Source organism: Hemitrygon akajei, chromosome 16 (assembly GCF_048418815.1).
Source record: "Hemitrygon akajei chromosome 16, sHemAka1.3, whole genome shotgun sequence".
NCBI lineage: Eukaryota > Metazoa > Chordata > Chondrichthyes > Myliobatiformes > Dasyatidae > Hemitrygon > Hemitrygon akajei.
In genome coordinates, this window is record NC_133139.1 from 18923396 (window position 1) to 18943378 (window position 19983).

Genomic DNA, 19983 nt, shown 5'->3' on the forward strand with positions numbered 1-19983 from the left:
AGGGTTCACCGTTCATGGTTGGCATTTCTTCTCTCAGACACCCGCAAATATGCAAAGTTCTCTCCTGCAAAGGACGATGCCAAGTTTGTGTAATTTCAAGACTGAGACTGATAAATTTTGAAAACAGTAATGAAATAGTAGAACATTTAGATTACATGAGAAAGGATTGGCCATGATCTCATTGACTGGCAGAATAGGCTTGAAGGACTTAATGTGCTTCACGTCAGAATCGGGTTTAATATCATCGACAGGTGTCATGAAACTTGTTAACTTAGCAGCAGAAGTATAAAGCAATACATGATAAATATAGGAAAAGAAGAATCACAATAAGTATATTATTGTTGTTATTATTATTATACCTTATTGTCACCAAACAATTGATACTAGTGTACAATCATCACAGCGATATTTGATTCTGTGCTTCGCGCTCCGTGAAGTATAAATCAAAGTAAATATAATAAAAATTTAAATTATAAATCATAATTAGAAAATAGAAAAGGGAAAGTAAGGTAGTGCAAGTCAGGTCCGGATATTTGGAAGGTACGGCCCAGATCCGGGTCAGGATCTGTTCAGCCATCTTATCACAGTTGGAAAGAAGCTGTTCCCAAATCCGGCTGGACGTATCTTCATGCTCCTGAACCTTCTCCCGGAGGGAAGTGGGACCAAAAGTGTGTTGGCTGGGTGGGTCCTCTCCTTGATTATCCTGGCAGCACTGCTCCGAGAGCGTGTACTGTATATTAAAGTTGAATTAAAAACAGTAGTGCAAAAACAAAAATAATTTTTTAAAAAGTGAGTTGGTGTTCATGGGTTTAATGTCCATTTAGAAATCACATGGCAGAGGGGAAGAAGAAGCTGGTCCTGAATTCGGAATGGGTATGGGTTTATTATTGTTACATGTATCAAGATACAATAAAAAGCTTTGGAGGGCATGTCATCAGACAGATACGTAGGCCTTCCATATGCCGGCATATTGAGATAGTAAAAGGAATACAAAATATGGACTAGAGTGTTGCAGTTTCAAAGAAAAGGCAGTGCAAGCAGATACTTTGAAGATACATCTCTGAGATGTGAAAGCTCCATTCGATAAGTAAACACCAAGAGATGAACAAGCAGGGATTGCAACAACATCCTGAATTTGAACAGCACCTACAATTTGCTAAATATCACAAGGAACCTCATGGGAGAATATTCAAATATATTTTGACAGATATTAGGGTGCTTGGTCAAGGGAGGAGCTAATAGAGGTGGTTTGAGAGAAGGCAAGAAGGGAATGCCAGAGACAAGAGATTTGGCAGGTGAAATCATGACCACTATTGCTGGGGCAAAAAGAAAGAAGCCAGGACCAATATACCACCACCAACTCTATGGAAAATCTTTAAGAGGGAGAATGACTTGTCACAGTAACTGATGCTGAAAGAAAATTCCAAAAACACATTGCAGACTGAAATTGTATTTTAATCGTTCCATCAGTAACCCATGGGGGTTTAAATTACAATCTGCAATAACGTTTAAAGTACTTGTATCAAGTTGCTCTGTCTACAAATTTAAAGGAAACACTCAATCATCTTTCAGGTTAAAATACCCCAGGTTCTGTGGCTCATCTGACAACACTGAAGACACACATTTAGAAACAAGCATAAGATTTATGTGGCTCCAATGTTAATTTTTGGGATTTCTGTTTGGAAAGAGAAACCAACTGCAATAACTTCAATTCATAATCATTTTGCCAACGGTGATCAATAAATAGGACTTTCTAAATGGTGGTATATGTTCTTTCTTTGAACTTACCCTTTGTGCAAGATGATCCAAATTTTAACCTTGTGACTAAATAATTACTTTTGAAGAGCAACATTGTTGAAAGGCTAACGTGTATTGCTTTTAATGACAATTGTTAACAAAGGAAACAATCTGATTCATTGAGGCTTTACGTTACTTCTAATAAACGAACAAGGTTACAGCACAATGGCAATTAGGAAAAACTGTTTAAATCATTACCTTTAAGGCAACCAAAGCCTGATCTGCTCTCATGTAACCTTATATAACATAAGGTTTCTTAGGAATGCAGCTACCATTTTACAGCAAAACTACCCGTATAATTTCTTCCAGGTTGAGTCTGTATTTCTGTGTATAGTGTCACGGTCACGGTACAGCACCAATGATCAGGGTTCAATTCCTGTTGCTGCCTGTAAGGAGTTTGGACATTCTCCATGTTACTGTGTGGGTTTCCTCTAGGTGCTCCAGTTTCCTCCCACATTCTAAATAAAGAAGTACATATTAGCAAATTGTGGGCATGCTATGTTGGCGCCAAAACATGGCTACACTTGCGGGCTGTCTCCAGCACATCCTCAGGTTGTGTTGGTCGTTGACGCAAATAGTGCATTTCAATGTGCATGTGGCAAATAAAGCTGATCTTTAATCTTAATCAGTCATAGAACACAACAGCACAGAACTAGCCCTTCTAGTCACTGCCAACCCATTAATCTGCCTAGTACCTTTGACCTGCACCCAAACCAGAGTCCTCCATACCCCTCCCATCGCATACCTATCCAAATTCCTGTTAAATGTTTAAATTGACTCCACATCCGATGTCTGCACTGGCTGCCAGTTCCACTCTCTCACCACTTTCTGAGTGACGAAACTCCCCTTCATCCTCCCCTTAAACATTTCACCTTCCACCCTTAATCCATGACCTCTAGTTGTAGTCTCACTGAACCTCAGTGGTTAAATTTACACTATCTATACCCCGCATAATTTTGTATACCTCTGTCAAACCTCCCTGCTGTCCTAACCTATTCATCCTTTCCCTATAACTCAGGTCCTCAAGTACCAGCAACGTCCTTGTAAATTTTCTCTGCACTCTTTTAATCTTATTTGCATCTTTCCTGCAGGTAGTGGCCAAAACTTGACACAATGCACCAAATTAGGAACAATCACACTGGCTCAATGTAGGAATTTATTTATTGAATATAAAAGTACGTATTTTAACTAAAGATTAATTTCAATCGTTACAAAAGAACATAGAAATGGAACAGGTTCCAATGAACAGAATGAAGTTTTGAAGTAACTGAGTTAGAACTTAATCTTTCCCAAAAAATTCCACTTTTCCAAAGCATTACTTAGAGTTTACAACTAAAATATAGCAGAAAAGTACTTTATTCATTCCATCCAGCCTGTGACAATGTTTATAATCCATTTGAGCCCCCCATCTTACTTCATCTCTAAAACCCTCTCTTTTTTTTCCATGTATTCAACTCCCTTCATCTTAATGTTATCCCCATGTATCCTGTTCCACTTTGCTCCCACTTTCAGCAAATGATCACTTATTTTTCCATTTAAGTACTTGAGCAGGAATTGTAGATAGTAATATAAATATTTTATACATACATATAATGATTGCTACTTTAAAGCATGTATTAATCTGCATATTTCTAACTAACTCCTCCAATAAATCACTGTGTAATGCCATTTCAGCCTACTACATTCCTCTCTTCATATAATTGAAATTCTGTTTTACTCCCACTCTGTGATCTTTTACTTTCTAATTTGCCTTTTACTGCCTTTCTTTCTGTACATACCTTTTACCCTTACATGGAAATCCCTCCATCTCATTGTCCCTCCCTCCTGAAAAGATTTCATTCCTATTACCTCCAAGCACCTTTTTTCATATTTCCTACTTTATGGAAACACCTCGCAACAGTTAATTTAACATTTAAAGTTAATCATCTAGACAACAGGACATTTTCTCCATTTCCTGACTTCCCACTTCCAATTTCTGGTCAAATAACTATTCTTTCATTAGTTCCTATGAAGAATTTTCTACCATTGCACATACCTTCACAAATCTTGAGAATGGACTGTCTTACAGAAGTAATCTCTTTCATACCCACTGCATCAGGTGGCACGCTAGCATAGTGGTTAGCTTAATTGCTTTACAGAACTGGTGATCACTGATTGTGGTTTGATACCCACCACTGCCTGTAGGGAGTTTGTACATTCTCACCGTGACCACATGGATTTCCTCCAGGTGCTCCATTTGCCTCCCACATTCCATAGGTGTACGGATTTGTAAGGGTTGGTCAGTTGTGGACATTTTATGTTGGTGTAGGAAACTGGGCGACACTCATGGCGACCCCCAGCACAATCCTCGCTGAAGCAATTTGACGCAAAATGACAAGTTTCACTGTGTGGTTCGAAATACATGTGACAAATAGAGCTAATCTTTAGCCATAATTTCAGACAAAATATACAATGACTTTGACTCCCTCAGTAACAGAGAACCATCTGTACGTCTCCCACGGGACTTTGAGAAGACTTGAACTTCTGAATGTTTTCTCCGTTAAAACAAAAATAAATCAGAACTATTCCACAGTGACAGTAGTAGATAACCTTGACCCTCAATGGATATTTAAGATGCCTTTCAAGAGTTCAGTGTAATCCATCTGGCCCCAGGATCCTTGTTGTGCTTAATTAACTAATATTTTAACCTCATATGAAGATTTTAGGTTGCTATATATGTAATGGCAGTGAGGCTGGGACTGGCTAAATGAGGTGCCTTTGAAATAATTATAAAATAAGATAATAATTACAAAATGACATTACATCAGCGGACTCCCTTGTCGTCTAACTCAGGCAAGGTTTATAATAAAAATAGATTTTCCCAATCATGTTGCAAGTTAACTTAAGAATAACCATTTATCTTGATACTATTTTCGCCTTCATTTCTAGGACTGGGTATTTTTGTGTTTCTATGTGCAGAATAGAAACCTCACAGCCTCTACTGTTTGGGACAAAGGTAGCACTAGCAGTGGAACACAAATTCCTCTGCAAGGTGCACACGTTCTGATTCTGATATAATTCACTCTTTCAGGATTACATTTTAGGCTTATCCTTCCCAGCACAATTTTGGGAGTGCTTTCACTTCATGCACTATAATGGGTTCAGGAACAATCATTATCCTTTAACCTTCTGGCTCCTGAACCAGTGTGGATAACCTCACTCACTTTAACTCTAAACTGATTCAGCAACCTATGGACTAACTTTTAAGGACCTACAGCTCATGATCTCAGAATTGATTTATTAATTGCTTTATTTATTTATTTATTCATTGATTGATTGATTGCATAATTTGTTTCCTTTGTACATTGGCTGTATTGTATTCCTTTGTTTTAGACCATAAGATATAGGAGCAGAATTAGCCCATTGAATCTGCTCCACCATTTCAGCATGGTTCTGCAGTTTCCTCTCAGTCTCCTGACTTGGCCCCGGCTCATCTAGAATCTATCAATGTCTGCCTTATATACAACCAATAACTTGGCCTCCACAGCCTCCTCTGGCAACCAATTCCATAGATTCACCACTCCCTGGCTAAAGAAATTCCTGTTAATTTACTGCAAGAAAATTCATCTCAAGGCGGTATATGGTGACCTACTTACTTAGATAATACATTTACTTTGAACTTTGTAATAGATGTCTGATCGCCGCTTTCTCAATGAAACTAGCTGCCTTGCTAATAATATCCACGTTAACTGAGTCAATCAAGTTTCTTTCTTGGAACACATGGTCAGCTTAGCTTAATCCCTTCACATTGGCACACCATGTTGAAAAGTTATCGCTCTGCCTCATCTGAATAAAATTTATCTTCAACCAATGGACACAATCAAATCGATTATTAATTGATTTCTTACATTTTATAATGCATGGTATCTTGAGTCAAAAATGTCAACTATTTTCAGACATGCTTCTGCTGTTTCTTATCTGATTTTGATCTCATTTGATCTTTTCCAGGTGTTGTCATCGGTTCTCTGTCCCGGCTTTGCTCTACAGCCATCGATCCCTTGGACACTAATGTCCGAGCTGTTCTTATTCATCAGAGATACGTTGGCAATTCCATTGAACAGTTTGTAATCTACTTTCTCAACATGGCTGTTATGGCAACCTATCTTCATCAGGAGCACCTGAAAATCATTCCCATATTATCTGGGCTCTTTGCAGTGGCAAGGTGATGACCAATATGATACTGCTGGTGTCGTTATGAGTTTCTCTAAGGTTAATGGTGGCCAAGTTCTCCCAGTGGACTGCCCAGTGTGATTGAGAACACATTCTAGGATTTACTCAAGGGTTTATCTTTGCTTTGAGTCAAGTTCAACTAGAGTAGCAAGACAAGTACCATCAGGTTCAAGGAATTGTGCAAATAATTTTAACCAGGTTTTAGAATCAGAATCAGGATTAATATCATTGGCATATGTCATGAAATTTGTTAACTTTGCAGTACAATGCAATATCTCATAATATAGAAAAAAATAAATCAATTACAGTAAATATATATATTAATAGTTAAAAATAGTGCAAAAACAGAAATAATATAAAAAAAGTGAGGTAGTGTTCATGGGTTCAATGTCCATTTAGGAATCAGATGATAGAGGGGAAGAGCTGTTCCTGAATCATTGAGAGTGTGCCTTCAAGCTTCTGTACCTCCTTTCTGATGGTAACAATCTGAAGATGGCATGTCCTGTTTGATGGGGGTCCTTAATAATGTGTGCTGCCTTTTTAAGGCATTGCTCCTTGAAGCTGTCTTGGATACTATGGAGGCTGGTACCCAAGATGGAGCAAATTTTACAACTTTCTGTAGCTTCTTTCGATCTTGTGCCATAGACCGCACCCCACCCCCGTCCTAATCACCATCCAATAGGTTCTGCTGAAATGCCTTACACAATAATATTACATGAAACTTGGGAATTGTGACGATGACTGATTATTTTCCCTCTCAACCCAGTTCTCAGCCTTTTCCTTGTAACCTGCAATGCCTTTACTAATCAAGAACCCAATGACTCAGCTTCCACAGCTGTCTGTGACAATGAATTCCACAGATTCACCACCCTCTGTCTAAAGACATTCCTTTCTCATTGAGATATACAAGTTTGTGATTGCTTTAATATTAGTTAACTAGAGGGGATCCATTCCAATTAGTAAAGAAGAAACTCTTCTATCAGCAGGGATGGTGCAGGGAATAATTTCAAAGTCTGAGCAAGAGATACAAATGGGGATATGAGATTTGTAATGACCTCAGACTTGCTGCCTATAAGTGAAATGGAAACAGAATCGATGAGTGGTTTTAATGTATATATGCTTGTAAGAGTTTAGGGACAAAGTGGGGCAGTAGAGCTAATGGATTCAATGGGCTGAATGGATTTCTTCGGCTTCATTACAATTCTCTAGATCTATAAATAGTAATATGGCTCTTCTGTTGATCCACTCATAAAGAAGAGCCACTTGGAATTAATTAGGGATAGTGATTACATCCATTCTCTGAATTCAGCTCTAGCAACATGACTCCAAACTGATGGAACTTGACTCCATGTATCAGAGGCAGATAAGGTTATGCCTCCCAAAAAATTATAGGCTCCTGGGTTCTAATCAGATCAGGTGAGCCAACTCTTTGTAACTAATGCACTTAGGCTCAGTACACTACATTGGAGCCTGGCTAGCCCAAGTTCTTCGGAACCAATGTGGGATGGGTTAGGTTAAAAAAGTATAGATATTTCCGCAGACTTGGGTCAGATTGGATTTGGCTATAGTTGGATCAGGTTTTAATTTCATCCCCAAGCAGATTCTTACTCTGAATTGTTTAATCTTGCTCTTAATAAGACCATTTTATATTAACTATAACGGAGTTTCAAAATAGATTTAGTTCTACTGCATCAATTTACTAGAATTGCTGCAAATGTTTGCAGCTTTATGATAAATCTACCTATCTCAAGCTGTAAATCTCAGATTTATGCATTGTGCAAGAACCTGGAATACATTATGGCACATTTGGATTCTGCTAATGGGAACTTTATAACCCACCCAGACACATATAATGCCTGTTAATGGACACCTTGCATTAACACTCACACATCTACCTATTTAATGGGGAACCTGAAATAAACACAGACACTTACCCAACACATTACTAATCTTCTTAAATACACAAAAATCAATGAGGGAACATGACAGAATTTTTCATAGTAGTGCATTCTCAATTAATTCCTTGAAATCTCCACACAGGGATACCTCTTAGCTTATACCCAACCAATAGTTATCTACTCCAAGCTTATATTCTCCATATTTTAAAATATTTATTAGTATGTATTCATTTGCCTTTTATGTATTGCTTTAATTGTTTATTTGAGGCATGAAAAATCCATGGTAATGACTACCATTTATTGCCTATTTCTAATTGCCCTTGAGATGGAGTGGGAATTTTCCTTACAAAACCATTTCATTCCACCAGCTATGGTGCTCACACAGTACTGTCCTGATCAGTAATACACCTGCGTTGCACAGTGACAGACCAGTTCCGATCAGTCATACACCCGCGTTACACAGTGACGGATCTGTCCCAATCAGTAATACACCCACGTTACACAGTGACGGATCTGTCCCAATCAGTAATACACCCATGTTACACAGTGACGGACCAGTCCCGACCAGTACCATGACTTAGACTGAACAATGATAGGAAACAGTGATTAAACATCCAATTAGAACTGAGGGTGGTGGCACTTCTACACACAAGCAACATTCATTCTGTAGATGTCATAAGTTTTGGAGGTGCTATTGAAGAAGCCTCACTCGAGTTGCTGCAGTACATATTGCAGACGGCAAACATTTCAACCATGGTGCTCTGCTCATGGAAAATTTTATCAATTTTATCAAAGTTTATCAAAATTTTATCAAAGGCTAAAAGTTTGAGTCTACATTCGAGTTTAGAAGAATGTGGGGTGAACGTATTGAGACATACTAGAACTTGAGGGGCCACAACAGTGTAAATGTTGGGATGCTTTAACAGTGGGGCAGTCTTAAATGAGGGGTTATAACCACAAGGTAAGTTGCAGATGCAGAGCAATTTCACTCAAACAGGGGGTGAATCTCTGGAATTAAGGCGAGATCTTCAGGAGGACTTAAGGTGGAGGTAGATAAATGTTTATAAGATTTAATGCAATGGAGAAATAGCACAGAAGAGCAGTTGGGGCCAGCATTGATTAGCTGCGGATGTATTGAATGAATGGCAGGTCACATGACCTATTTCTGCTCCTCTTTTTTTTTGTGTTCCTGAATGTTCAGAACCATGGTTGAGGTGCTGATCAATTAGGCTGCTTTCCCTGGTTAGTGTGGATCTACACCAATCCAGACATGTGTTATGTAGTACATAACACTTGTGATTTGCATCATATTAGGTGGTGGAAATATTCTGGGCTGTTAATTGATGGGAATTTAGACAATAGACAAGAGATGCAGAAGTAGACCATTCGGCCCTTCGAGCCTGCACCACCATTTTGAGATCATGGCTGATCATCTACTATCAATACCCGGTTCCTGCCTTGTCCCCATATCCCTTGATTCCCCTATCCATAAGATACTATTGAGCTCCTTCTTGAAAGCATCTAGAGAATTGGCCTCCACTACCTTCCGAGGCAGTGCATTCCAGACCCCCACAACTCTCTGGGAGAAGAAGTTTTTCCTTAACTCTGTCCTAAATGACCTACCCCTTATTCTCAAACCATGCCCTCTGCTACTGGACTCTCCCAGCATCTGGAACATATTTCCTGCCTCTATCTTGCCCAATCCCTTAATAATCTTATATGTTTCAATCAGATCCCCTCTCAATCTCCTTAATTCCAGTGTGTACAAGCCCAGTCTCTCTAACCTCTCTGCGTAAGACAGTCCAGACATCCCAGGAATTAACCTCGTGAATCTACGCTGCACTTCCTCTACAGCCAGGATGTCCTTCCTTAACCCTGGAGACCAAAACTGTACACAATACTCTAGGTGTGGTCTCACCAGGGCCCTGTACAAATGCAAGAGGATTTCCTTGCTCTTGTACTCAATTCCCTTTGTAATAAAGGCCAACATTCCATTAGCCTTCTTCACTGCCTGCTGCACTTGCTCATTCACCTTCAGTGACTGATGAACAAGGACTCCTAGATCTCTTTGTATTTCTCCCTTACCCAACTCTACACCGTTCAGATAATAATCTGCCTTCCTGTTCTTACTCCCAAAGTGGATAACCTCACACTTATTCACATTAAACGTCATCTGCCAAGTATCTGCCCACTCACCCAGCCTATCCAAGTCACCCCGAATTCTCCTAACATCCTCATCACATGTCACACTGCCACCCAGCTTAGTATCATCAGCAAATTTGCTGATGCTATTCTCAATTCCTTCATCTAAATCGTTGACATAAATTTGACAAGTTCTGGGTAATGCACTCCATATTCCCATTATCATTTTCTTTAATATATTATATTACACAATTACTAGTTTACCAAGTGTTAGAAAAATGTTCTGTTTGTCACTTGGTTTTGAATATATCTGTTTGTTCCCTCCTAATCTACCACCAGATTAAAGCAGGTTATATTCTTACAGATCCAAGAAAATCTGCAGATGCTGAAAAGCCAAAGCAACATACACAAAATTCTGGAGGAACTCAGCAGGCCAGGCAGCATCTATGGAAAAAAAGCACAGTCTATGTTTCTGGCTGAGACCCTTCATCGAGGGGTTCTGCTCTCACCCCAAAACGTCAACTGTCTACCCTTTTCCATAGATGCTGCCTGACCTGCTGAGTTCCTCCAGCATTTTGTTTGTGTTGCCTTATATTCTTACAGTTTTATTCCAGTCAGACTAAGTTGTATTAAAGAGAGTAACAATTTTCAGAATGTTCCAGGAGCAGGAATCAGCTACACTGGCCTGCACATTATTCTTAAAAGAAGTGCAGATTGACACGCATTTGCCCAGAGTACACACATGTCCGTACATACAGTACACAGACATAAGCAACTGACATATTCAAAAGGAAAATATCATAGATACTGAAAGTCTGTAAGGTCTTGGGAGCAAACGAGATAACAAGTTGGGGTCAATGTCCTTGCAATAAAACCATACGCATGCACTGGCAAACACACCTTGTCAAGTAATTTGTCAAAATTCCTGATTGCATGTAGATTATAACTGATGCAATTTCTTGCAGGCTGCTATATTGGATTACGGCCGGATTGAGCAGCGCCTATCGTGGATTTGGATTTGGGCTGACATTTTTCCCAACCTTAGCGATGCTGGCCTACAATTGCTACTGTTTGTATGAACTGGGATTCGATCACTACTTCATCCCACTTGAGAGGGGAGGACCCACACGAGCTCCTCCACCGAGACTGAGGTGGTGGGGCTTCGGGGGCTGAAAATGCACACCACATCATGGCAGATTAGATTAGTATATTATATGAATACAATCCTACAAAGGGTGCTGAGAAATGATAGCACTATTAGTTTTTGTGATTGCTCGTCGGAGTTTAAATTATGAGTATCAGATAGATTGCAGTTTTGAGACTATCTTAACAAAAATTTAACTTACAGAAGTTTGGACTCTTGATGTGTACTTTTAGCTGAGAACAGATTATTAATCTTTGTCCTTACAAGTTTTGTGCCTGTCTAGACATAACACTAATGCCCCCTTTTGTATAATACAGCTCATTTGTTCAGTTTTCTTGAACATCTTTCACATCTGACAGCTGGAGCCACTTGACTGTTTAAAGATATTTCTGACTGACAAATAAGCTAAGGATTATATTCAGGGTTGCTGTCCAGATTACGTTACTCCTATTGCCTTCAAGAGACAGTTCCATGAATCTTAACAGTTAGCCACACAATTCTTTTGCATTAATCCAGAATTATCAGGTCTCTCTTCAAATTAGGGATTTGTAAACTTCCTAGTCTCTGCTCTGACTACTAAAGTCTTGCTTCAGGGACTGTTTAGGAAGCTCCACAAATATATCTTCTGCAGTATTTCAGAATCAGGATCAGGTTTAATAGCAATGGCATATGTCCTGAACTTTGCCGTTGTACACAAGCAGTAAATTGCAATACAAAGTAACAAAAAATAATTAAATTACAATAATATGTATTAAAATTAAATAAATAGTACAAACAGAGGGCTAAAGATACTGAGGAAGCATTCATAAGTTCATTATCCATTCAAAAATCTGATGGCAGAGGGGTAGAAGTTGGTCCTGAAATTTTGAGTGTGTGTCTTCAGGCACCGGTGTCACCTCTTTAATGGCACCAGTGAGAAGAGGATCATCACCCATATCCTGGGCTACGAGGGTCCTCAATGATGGATGCCGGCTTTTTCAGGCATCGCCTTTTGAAGGTGTCTTTGAGTTTACAACTTACGGCAGCTTTTTCTGTTTCTGTGCAGTGACCCCTCCATACCAGGTGGTGATGCCCCCAGTTTAAATGCTCTATCTGGAAAAATCTGCAAATATATTTGGTGACACACCAAATCTCCTCAAACTCCTAATGAAATATAGGATTTGTGAAATGGCAGTCTAAAGTGTTGAGATTTAGCAATCAAGACATTCTATAATTCCACTATTCTTATAATGTTTAGGTCGGGGCACTGCAATAAAAGGGAAGGCTAGAATTAAACACAGATTATCATCAGAGATTTTCAGTATTTACTTTTGCATATATACTCAGGAAGCCCTTAACTGGATTATGATAACTCAGGGCTCTAATCGCTGTAAAATACAATGCATTGAATGTACCACCATAAGAATTCAAGTATTAGCTGACAGGAATACAATGATTTCAATAACCTCCAGTTTAGCATGCCAGAAAGAACCAATGTGATCTGGAACCTATGCCGAATTTGTGACAAGATGTTGTCTTCTAACTAAAAACAACATAACCTAGTATTAAGATTTTCCAACAGCGACAAATAATTGCCCATCATACTTGAATTAATAAAGGGAAGGTTTTTATTCTGATGAATATTGGAACACTTAGTGTAGAATAGCACTCAATGTTCTGAACTTGGTCACATTTCTACCCTGTGGACTGATGGTGTTATAAATTCAGTGGTTTCCAAACTTTTTTGATGCCATGTAACAATATCATTAAGCTAGGGGTCTGTGGGCCCCAAGTTGGGAACCCCTCTACTAACTGATTATCAGTAAGGTTACTCCTATTAAGTGTTTATCTCATGGGGTTAAACTCTGAACCTGATTAGCACAAAAACTAAAATAAAGAATAAGTGATATAAATTTGGAAGATGTAAGTCTATCGCTTCTGAAGTTTTCAGCTGCTTGGCAAGCGGCCACATTACCAAGGAATATTTTGACAATTACTTCAAGGGTTTAAGTTTTTTTTTGTGCTGGGTGGATGCGCAAATATAATATAATCCAGGCACATTGACATCATAGCACTATTTAGCATTCATACTGGTTATAATGAGGAAACTGTTTCATGGTGGAATTCAGAAACAGTTTGTTCATCAGTATTTCCTATGTACTGTAGTACGAAGCTGCCTCTTTTCCAGAGGATAAGGTCACTTACAGCACATGTACCTCCAGGCAAAGTCAAACACAGACAACCTTCTCAGATTTCGACCTTCCTGTTGCCACCACATTTCATTCACTCCAAGTCCCCAGAGGTCTACCTTCACCTTGAAACTTACACATGGAGACAAAAATAAGAGCATAGGACTTCACCAAATATGAAAGGGAAACAAAAAATATGAGACAGCGATTAGCGAATGCCAAACCTGAATTTTCAAAGACTGAAGGCGCTGCTGAAGGAAAAGCAGGGGAGAAATGAATGTTAAGACTTCATGAAACAATGGGTATCAAAGCAATAAATTTCAATTTTAAAGTGAAGAAGAAGGCTGTTTGCCAAAATTATTGATTTTGCATAAAATGTGCATAAAGCCAGTAGCATAACAAATGTGGCTTACGTTTCTTTGGAGGATTTTTGTATGTATAGAAGTGAATTGTTTGTGATTTATTATAGTTCTAGTTTTAACTTAAGAAACTTTAGAACTTATAAGTATAGAATTAGCCATTTTTATATGAAGGATTTAGTTATCTTTGCCTACATGGGACTTTGATTCAGCTATAAACTGAATTTAGTAAATTAGTAATGTATCCTAATCCAAAGCCTCCAGGACTGTAAATATCTAATAAAGTTGTTGCATTTAATTTTGTCTAAAATCACACTATGTATTTTAAATGCCATTGTGCTACATATCCGACAAACCATTAATGTTCATTAAATCTCCCAAAGGTCCCTTGGAAAAAGTAATTTGTCTCCACTTGGGTTTCTCCGTTGTGTTTCTCTTTCTTGCCTCTGGCCTGGTGCTGGGATGTTTCCGAAGCCTAGACTTGTCAGAATTAGAGGAAGAAAGAGAGAATACACACAGGTTCTTCGGAGAACTTAATACGAGGAGTTGCACACTACCATTTCATTTCTGGTGCTGAGCTTGAACCGACACCAGACCAGACACAGGGCTGGAAGAATGCATTTCCTGCCATTCCATGGGCTGAATTTGCACTCCCTGAATTCTGACTGGAGACTTTCAGTAGACAGAGCAAACATGAAGTGAGACTCATTGGTTAACACATCTTAATAATCACTGATGTCAGAAAGTTAGCATTCATTTCCAGAGGACTAGAACATAAAAGCAAGGATATAATGTTGTGGCTTTATACGGCATTGATGAGACCGCATTTGGAGTGTAGTGTGTTGTGAGCAGATTTGGGCCCCATACCCAAGGAAGAATGTGCTGGCATTGGAGAGGATCAAGAAGAGATTCATGAGAATGATCCCAGCAATGAAAGGATTAACATATGAGGAGCATTTGATGGCTCAGAATCTATATTCACAGGAGTTTAGAAGAATGAGGGAGGGTCACTTTGCAACCTGTTGAATATTGAAAGGGCTGGATTGAGTGGATGTGGAAAGGACATTTCCTATAACAGGGGATTCCAGGACCAGAGGGCACATTATCTGAATAGAGAGATGTCCCTTTAGAAAAGTGATGAGCAAGAATTTCTTTAGCCAGATGGTGAATCTGTGGAATTCATTGCCAAAGATGGCTGTGGAGGATCAGTCATTGGGTATATTTAAAGTGGAAGTTGATAGGTAATGTCATCAAAGGTTACAGGGAGAAGGCAGGGGGATGGGGTTGAGGGAGAAAATAAATTATCCTCCAAAACATAAATAAATAAGATCGGCCATTAGCTATCAGACAAGTAAGAGATTGGCAAATTCAGATGCTTTTCTGAAGTCAGAGTGTTGTGATATATTGGTTGGCCTGTTGGGTAACTCTCTTGCCTCTAGATCAGAAGGCTACACGTTCAATTCATGTTCTACAGCCTTGGAGAAAATCTAATCTGATATTCCACTGGACTGTGAGAGAAAATTGCAGTTCATCATCATCATTGTGAAGAGGTGTTGTCCTGTGGATAAGAAATGAAATCAATAAAATTTACATCCTCGAGTTATGTAAAAGATTTTATATGGTAACAATGAAAGAAGGATTTTTTTCTGATATCCTGAGTAAAACTGATTCCTCAACAAATATCAAAAAACAGATTGTCTGCTCACTGCAGTCAACTGGGCCTAGTTGTAAAAGAGACAGCAGTCACATTTCCCACAACTATAAAGTGACATTCTTTAAAAAAATTCCTTCACTAGCTGCAAAACATTTTAGTATATGCTGGAGCTGCAAGATGCTAAGAAACACATGCCCTTCCGTTCTGTAAGATTTGAGATATATAATAATGAACATATTACTTGAGTATGTACCAATGAAATTGCACTTTCAAATTTTGATGTGTACTTCCTGCTTTATTTCACCACAGTATTATTCACCAAAAGTCTAATGGCAAGACATTTTCACAGAAATGTCCTTGCTCCAAGGTTGTTACTCCAGTTGCTAGCTGCAGAAACTATGTTTAGACACAAGCAGTCCAGATTACGCCAGTCTGCAACATGAATGTGTATCACTTGGCAAGGTATAACTTGCTATATGTATAACAATAAAGGAGGACATTTAACCCATCAGATGCAGAGCCTACAGAAGTCACACATAAGACCATAAGACATAGGAGCAGGATTAGGCCATCTGGCTCATCGAACCTGCTCCACCATTCAATCATGGTGATCCTTTTCTTTTTCCCTCCTCAATCCCAGTTCCTGGCCTTCTCCCCGTAATCTTTGATGCCATGCCCAATCAAGAACATATCAATCTCTGCCTTAAATACACCCGACGACCTGGCCTCCACAGCTGCATGTGGTAACAAATTCCACAAATTCACCACCCTTTGGCTAAAGAAATTTATCCGCATCTCTGTTTTAAAAGGGCACAATGTGGTGAACTAGATATACCTGTCTGACTGCTCCTGTGGCTCCTCCCACAGACCCTGCTGACTGCTCCTGTGGCTCCTCCCACAGACCCCTGTATAAAGGCAACTGTGGGCTGCTGCTCTCCCTCATTCTCCAGGATGTAGTGTTGTTTATTCTTCCAGTCAATAAAAGCCGACATCTCGTTTCCTAAGTCTCAGCGTGAGTTATTGATGGTGCATCACACCCCCTCTATCCTGAGGCTGTGCCCTCTTGTCCTAGACTCTCCCACCATGTGAAACATCCTTCCCACATCTACTCTGTCTAGGCCTTTCAATATTTGAAAAGTTTCAGAGATCCTCCCCCCCCCCCCCCCCCCCATCCTTCTGAATTCCAGTGAGTACAGACTTAGAGCCATCAAGCGTTCCTCATACGATAACCTTTTCATTCCTGGAATCATCCTTGCGAACCTCCTCTGGACCCTCTCCAATGCCAGCACATCTTTTCTGTTCACAATACACAAGGTGAGGCCTCACCAGTGCCTTACAAAGCCTCAGCTAAACAGCCTAAACTTGTCTTTGTTAAAAAATGATATTAGATTTGAAGGCAACCTTACAAACAGAATTCAAAGCTAATGCCATCTGCAATGCTGTTCCTCCAGAGTTAATGGCTACAGTTCGTAGCCTCCAAAGTTAAAGGGATACTTTTTATACTGTCTCAAGATGTATTTATCTTAATAATTTATCATACTCAAACAGGTCCTGACTCAATGGAAATAAATGCATCTGGCTTTGTATTTAAATACCTAAAGAAATGGAAAGAATATTTTCTCAGATATTCACAACAACTGCTTGAGAGTTGCTCCCTCACTGCTGATGGGTCCTCATGCTGCCAAAGTTCACACCAGATTGACTGCCAGTTTCATAATATGCTGACCATGTCCCACTTACAGCACCAGAGCCCAGTCAAATTTTACCCTTTAGCACATCTTTGCTAGGAGTATGATTTAAAATTGTCCAGATGGGCTTCAATTTAACGATGAAATAACCACTTTGATCAAAGGTAAATCTGGAAAAAAAAAATTGCCATCTACCTCCTAAGCATAAATCTGTCATTTCTGTCTTATTTTCTCTACTCTTTCTGCATTTGCTTTTGGCTGTAAATGCAACTTTAGTGCTTAAAACAACACAGATAAAAGTAGCTATAGTGATGTTAGAAGGTTCAACAATTATTGCTATTAATTAATCTGCAATTTCCCATTTAATCTGTAACTACCAATGACTGAACGGTCTTCAAAAAGTGCCATGCAAAAGTGCAAAGCAAGCATATTGATAAAACACAAGAAATTCTGCAGATGCTGGAAATCCAAAGGTTGATTGCAAATAATGATGAATGAACAAGAACACCACGGGTCAACTACAGTAATTTGATCACAAAGTTTTGAGTTTGAAATAAAATAAACAAGTGGGTTGCCAGCAGAGATACAGTAAGAATGAGGAGTAGTGGTCTCTGTTTAATATGAACCATCTATTGTCCTTGTAAAGTCAGTGAGGTATGCAAATATGTTTTGGCTCCTCAAGTTATAAATAACCTTGCAGTTTTTGTGGCTGACACTAACAACCTTTTGGGACTATTATTGCTTGTTCTTGAATGGAACAGTTGATGCATTACTCCCAAGTGAAAGTTTGCTACAAAACATGCACATTCAATAACCAATGTACTGCCCAAGTTCATTCTGATCCAATATTAATTATTTGTGCTACTAGCAGAATAGGATATCTATTAAACTTGTCAGTCTGTTGTAATTAACTCTTACAGAGCTGTGAGATAGAACTTATAACTTGGAACCTTTTATTCCATTCACCAATATTGCAGAGTGCCTTTGAAAATCTTCTCAATTATTTGTTACCAAAGCAGAAATGCTGCAGAGGACCACTAGAGAAAAGCCCATTTCCCCCATGGATTTTAATTAAGAGTGTACAATTGCAATATTTTGTCCGTTTTTTATGATAGGGTAAACTACAGGGAAGTAGCTGCTCAAGATTATGATCCTTCCAAAGTATTTCACCTGATGAATAAGGTTTCAAATTATTTATGGCATTTTTATTAGCATTGAAAAATGCAGTATTTTAATATGATTTCTGCTAAAATGGAATTAATATCTCACAGAAACACTGCTGGGAGTGGGAAAGATTCTGCTGGGGGAACAAGCAAAAAAAAATGCTGGAAAAAAATGGATAATTAACATTTCAGCTCAAGAACCTTCATCTGATTTTTGCTGCTCGTTTTACATTCCAGATTCCAGCATCTGCAGCTCATGTCCCTAGTTCAGTCCTGACTCTGCTACCTGTTTACTGATGGAGGCTTTTCATTTGTTCAGATAGCAATGTCTCTTTAAAATTATGATATGGTATTAAGACAATCAATTCCAATACTATTTAACAATTTCAATTCAGCGTTTTTAACAAAAGCATCAAATAAAACAGTTGTCAGGTACTGGTTCCTAAGTGGACCCGAACAACATTGGGCCCAAAACTAATCCCTGTAGCCCACTGATGGTCACAGGTCTCCAATCTAGATACCAACTCTTCAGTACCATCTCTCCACCCCCTCCCCCCCCCAACACTATCACCTTCCACCAAGTCAATTTTGTATCCATTTGGCTAGCTTACCCTAGATCCCATGTGATCCAACATTCCAGACTAGCCTACCATGCAGAACCTCGTCAAAGGCCTTACTACAAGTTCACTGACATCATCAACTGCCCTTTCAACCTTCTTGATTACCTCCTCAATCATATTTGAGGCACGATTTTCCACTCACAAAGCTATGCTGACATTCCTCGTTGGTCCTTGCCTTTCCAAATGGGGGCAGATCTTCCTCCTTAGAATCCTACCCATTGACGTTAGTCTCACCAGTTCGATGATCTTCCCCCCCCCCCCCCCCCAACAGTCCTTAAATAAAAGGCACAACATGAACCATCTTCCAGTACTTCACCCATGGCTGATTACGATCAAATATTTCTGCCAGGGGTCCTGCAATTTTTTTCCATAGCTGCCCATAATGTACTCTGATTTTGTGTTCTTAAGCAAGAGAGTAAACAAAAAGCTAACAATGAGTGCAGTTAAAGGAGGGAATAAGCATAATGTAAGAGCTGCAAAATGCAGAGAACAGAACATCACAGGAAGAGGTGTTTCCACCCATGATGTCATACCAAACTAATTAAGCTACTGTCACCCAATACCCACTGTCTGTATGTGGTCCATATATCCATCTCTGCATGTTTATAAAACATATTCAAGGGCCTATTTTATCAAAACTGCCTCCACCACCAGCACTGGGAGCAGATTCCAGGCTTCCGCCACTCTTTATGTTTAAAAAAAATCAACTTGTGCTGCATATTCCCTCTCGCACTTTAAATGCATGCACTCTAGTATTTATACACATCAGCACCGGGGAAAAGATACTCGCCTATCTTTAAACATCTATCAGATCTTCCCCCACCCCCCCACCCCAGCCTCTGCCACTACAGAAAAAGTAACCTTATTTTGTCCAGCCTCACCAAATCTGGGAAGCATTCAGGCAAACCTCTGAGCCCCCACATCCTTCTTAGAATAGGGTGACCAGAACTGAACACAATATTCCAAGCATGATATAACCAGAGTTTTATAGAGCTGGAACACAACTTCCTGACTCTTAACCTCAATGCCTTCACTAATAAAAATAAACATTCCATATACTTTCTTTACCAAACTTACCAACTTATGTAGCTACTTTCAGGGAGCTATGGCTTTGTATTCCAAGATCTTTCTGTACATCAAT

The 19983-nt window shown here is 39.2% G+C and overlaps 1 protein-coding gene across 4 annotated transcripts in view; it reads left to right on the top strand.

The window, feature by feature from the left end:
* LOC140739794 (uncharacterized) overlaps positions 1-14098 on the top strand; it is a 126361-nt gene extending 112263 nt beyond the window's left edge. For all 4 annotated transcript variants that reach the window (XM_073068319.1, XM_073068321.1, XM_073068322.1 and 1 more), the window contains 2 exons: positions 5785-5998; positions 11012-14098. In XM_073068319.1, coding sequence (XP_072924420.1) covers positions 5785-5998; positions 11012-11219 — 422 coding nt within the window. In that variant the 3' untranslated portion in view covers positions 11220-14098. The remainder of the gene's footprint in view (positions 1-5784; positions 5999-11011) is intronic.
* Positions 14099-19983: the final 5885 nt, after the last annotated feature.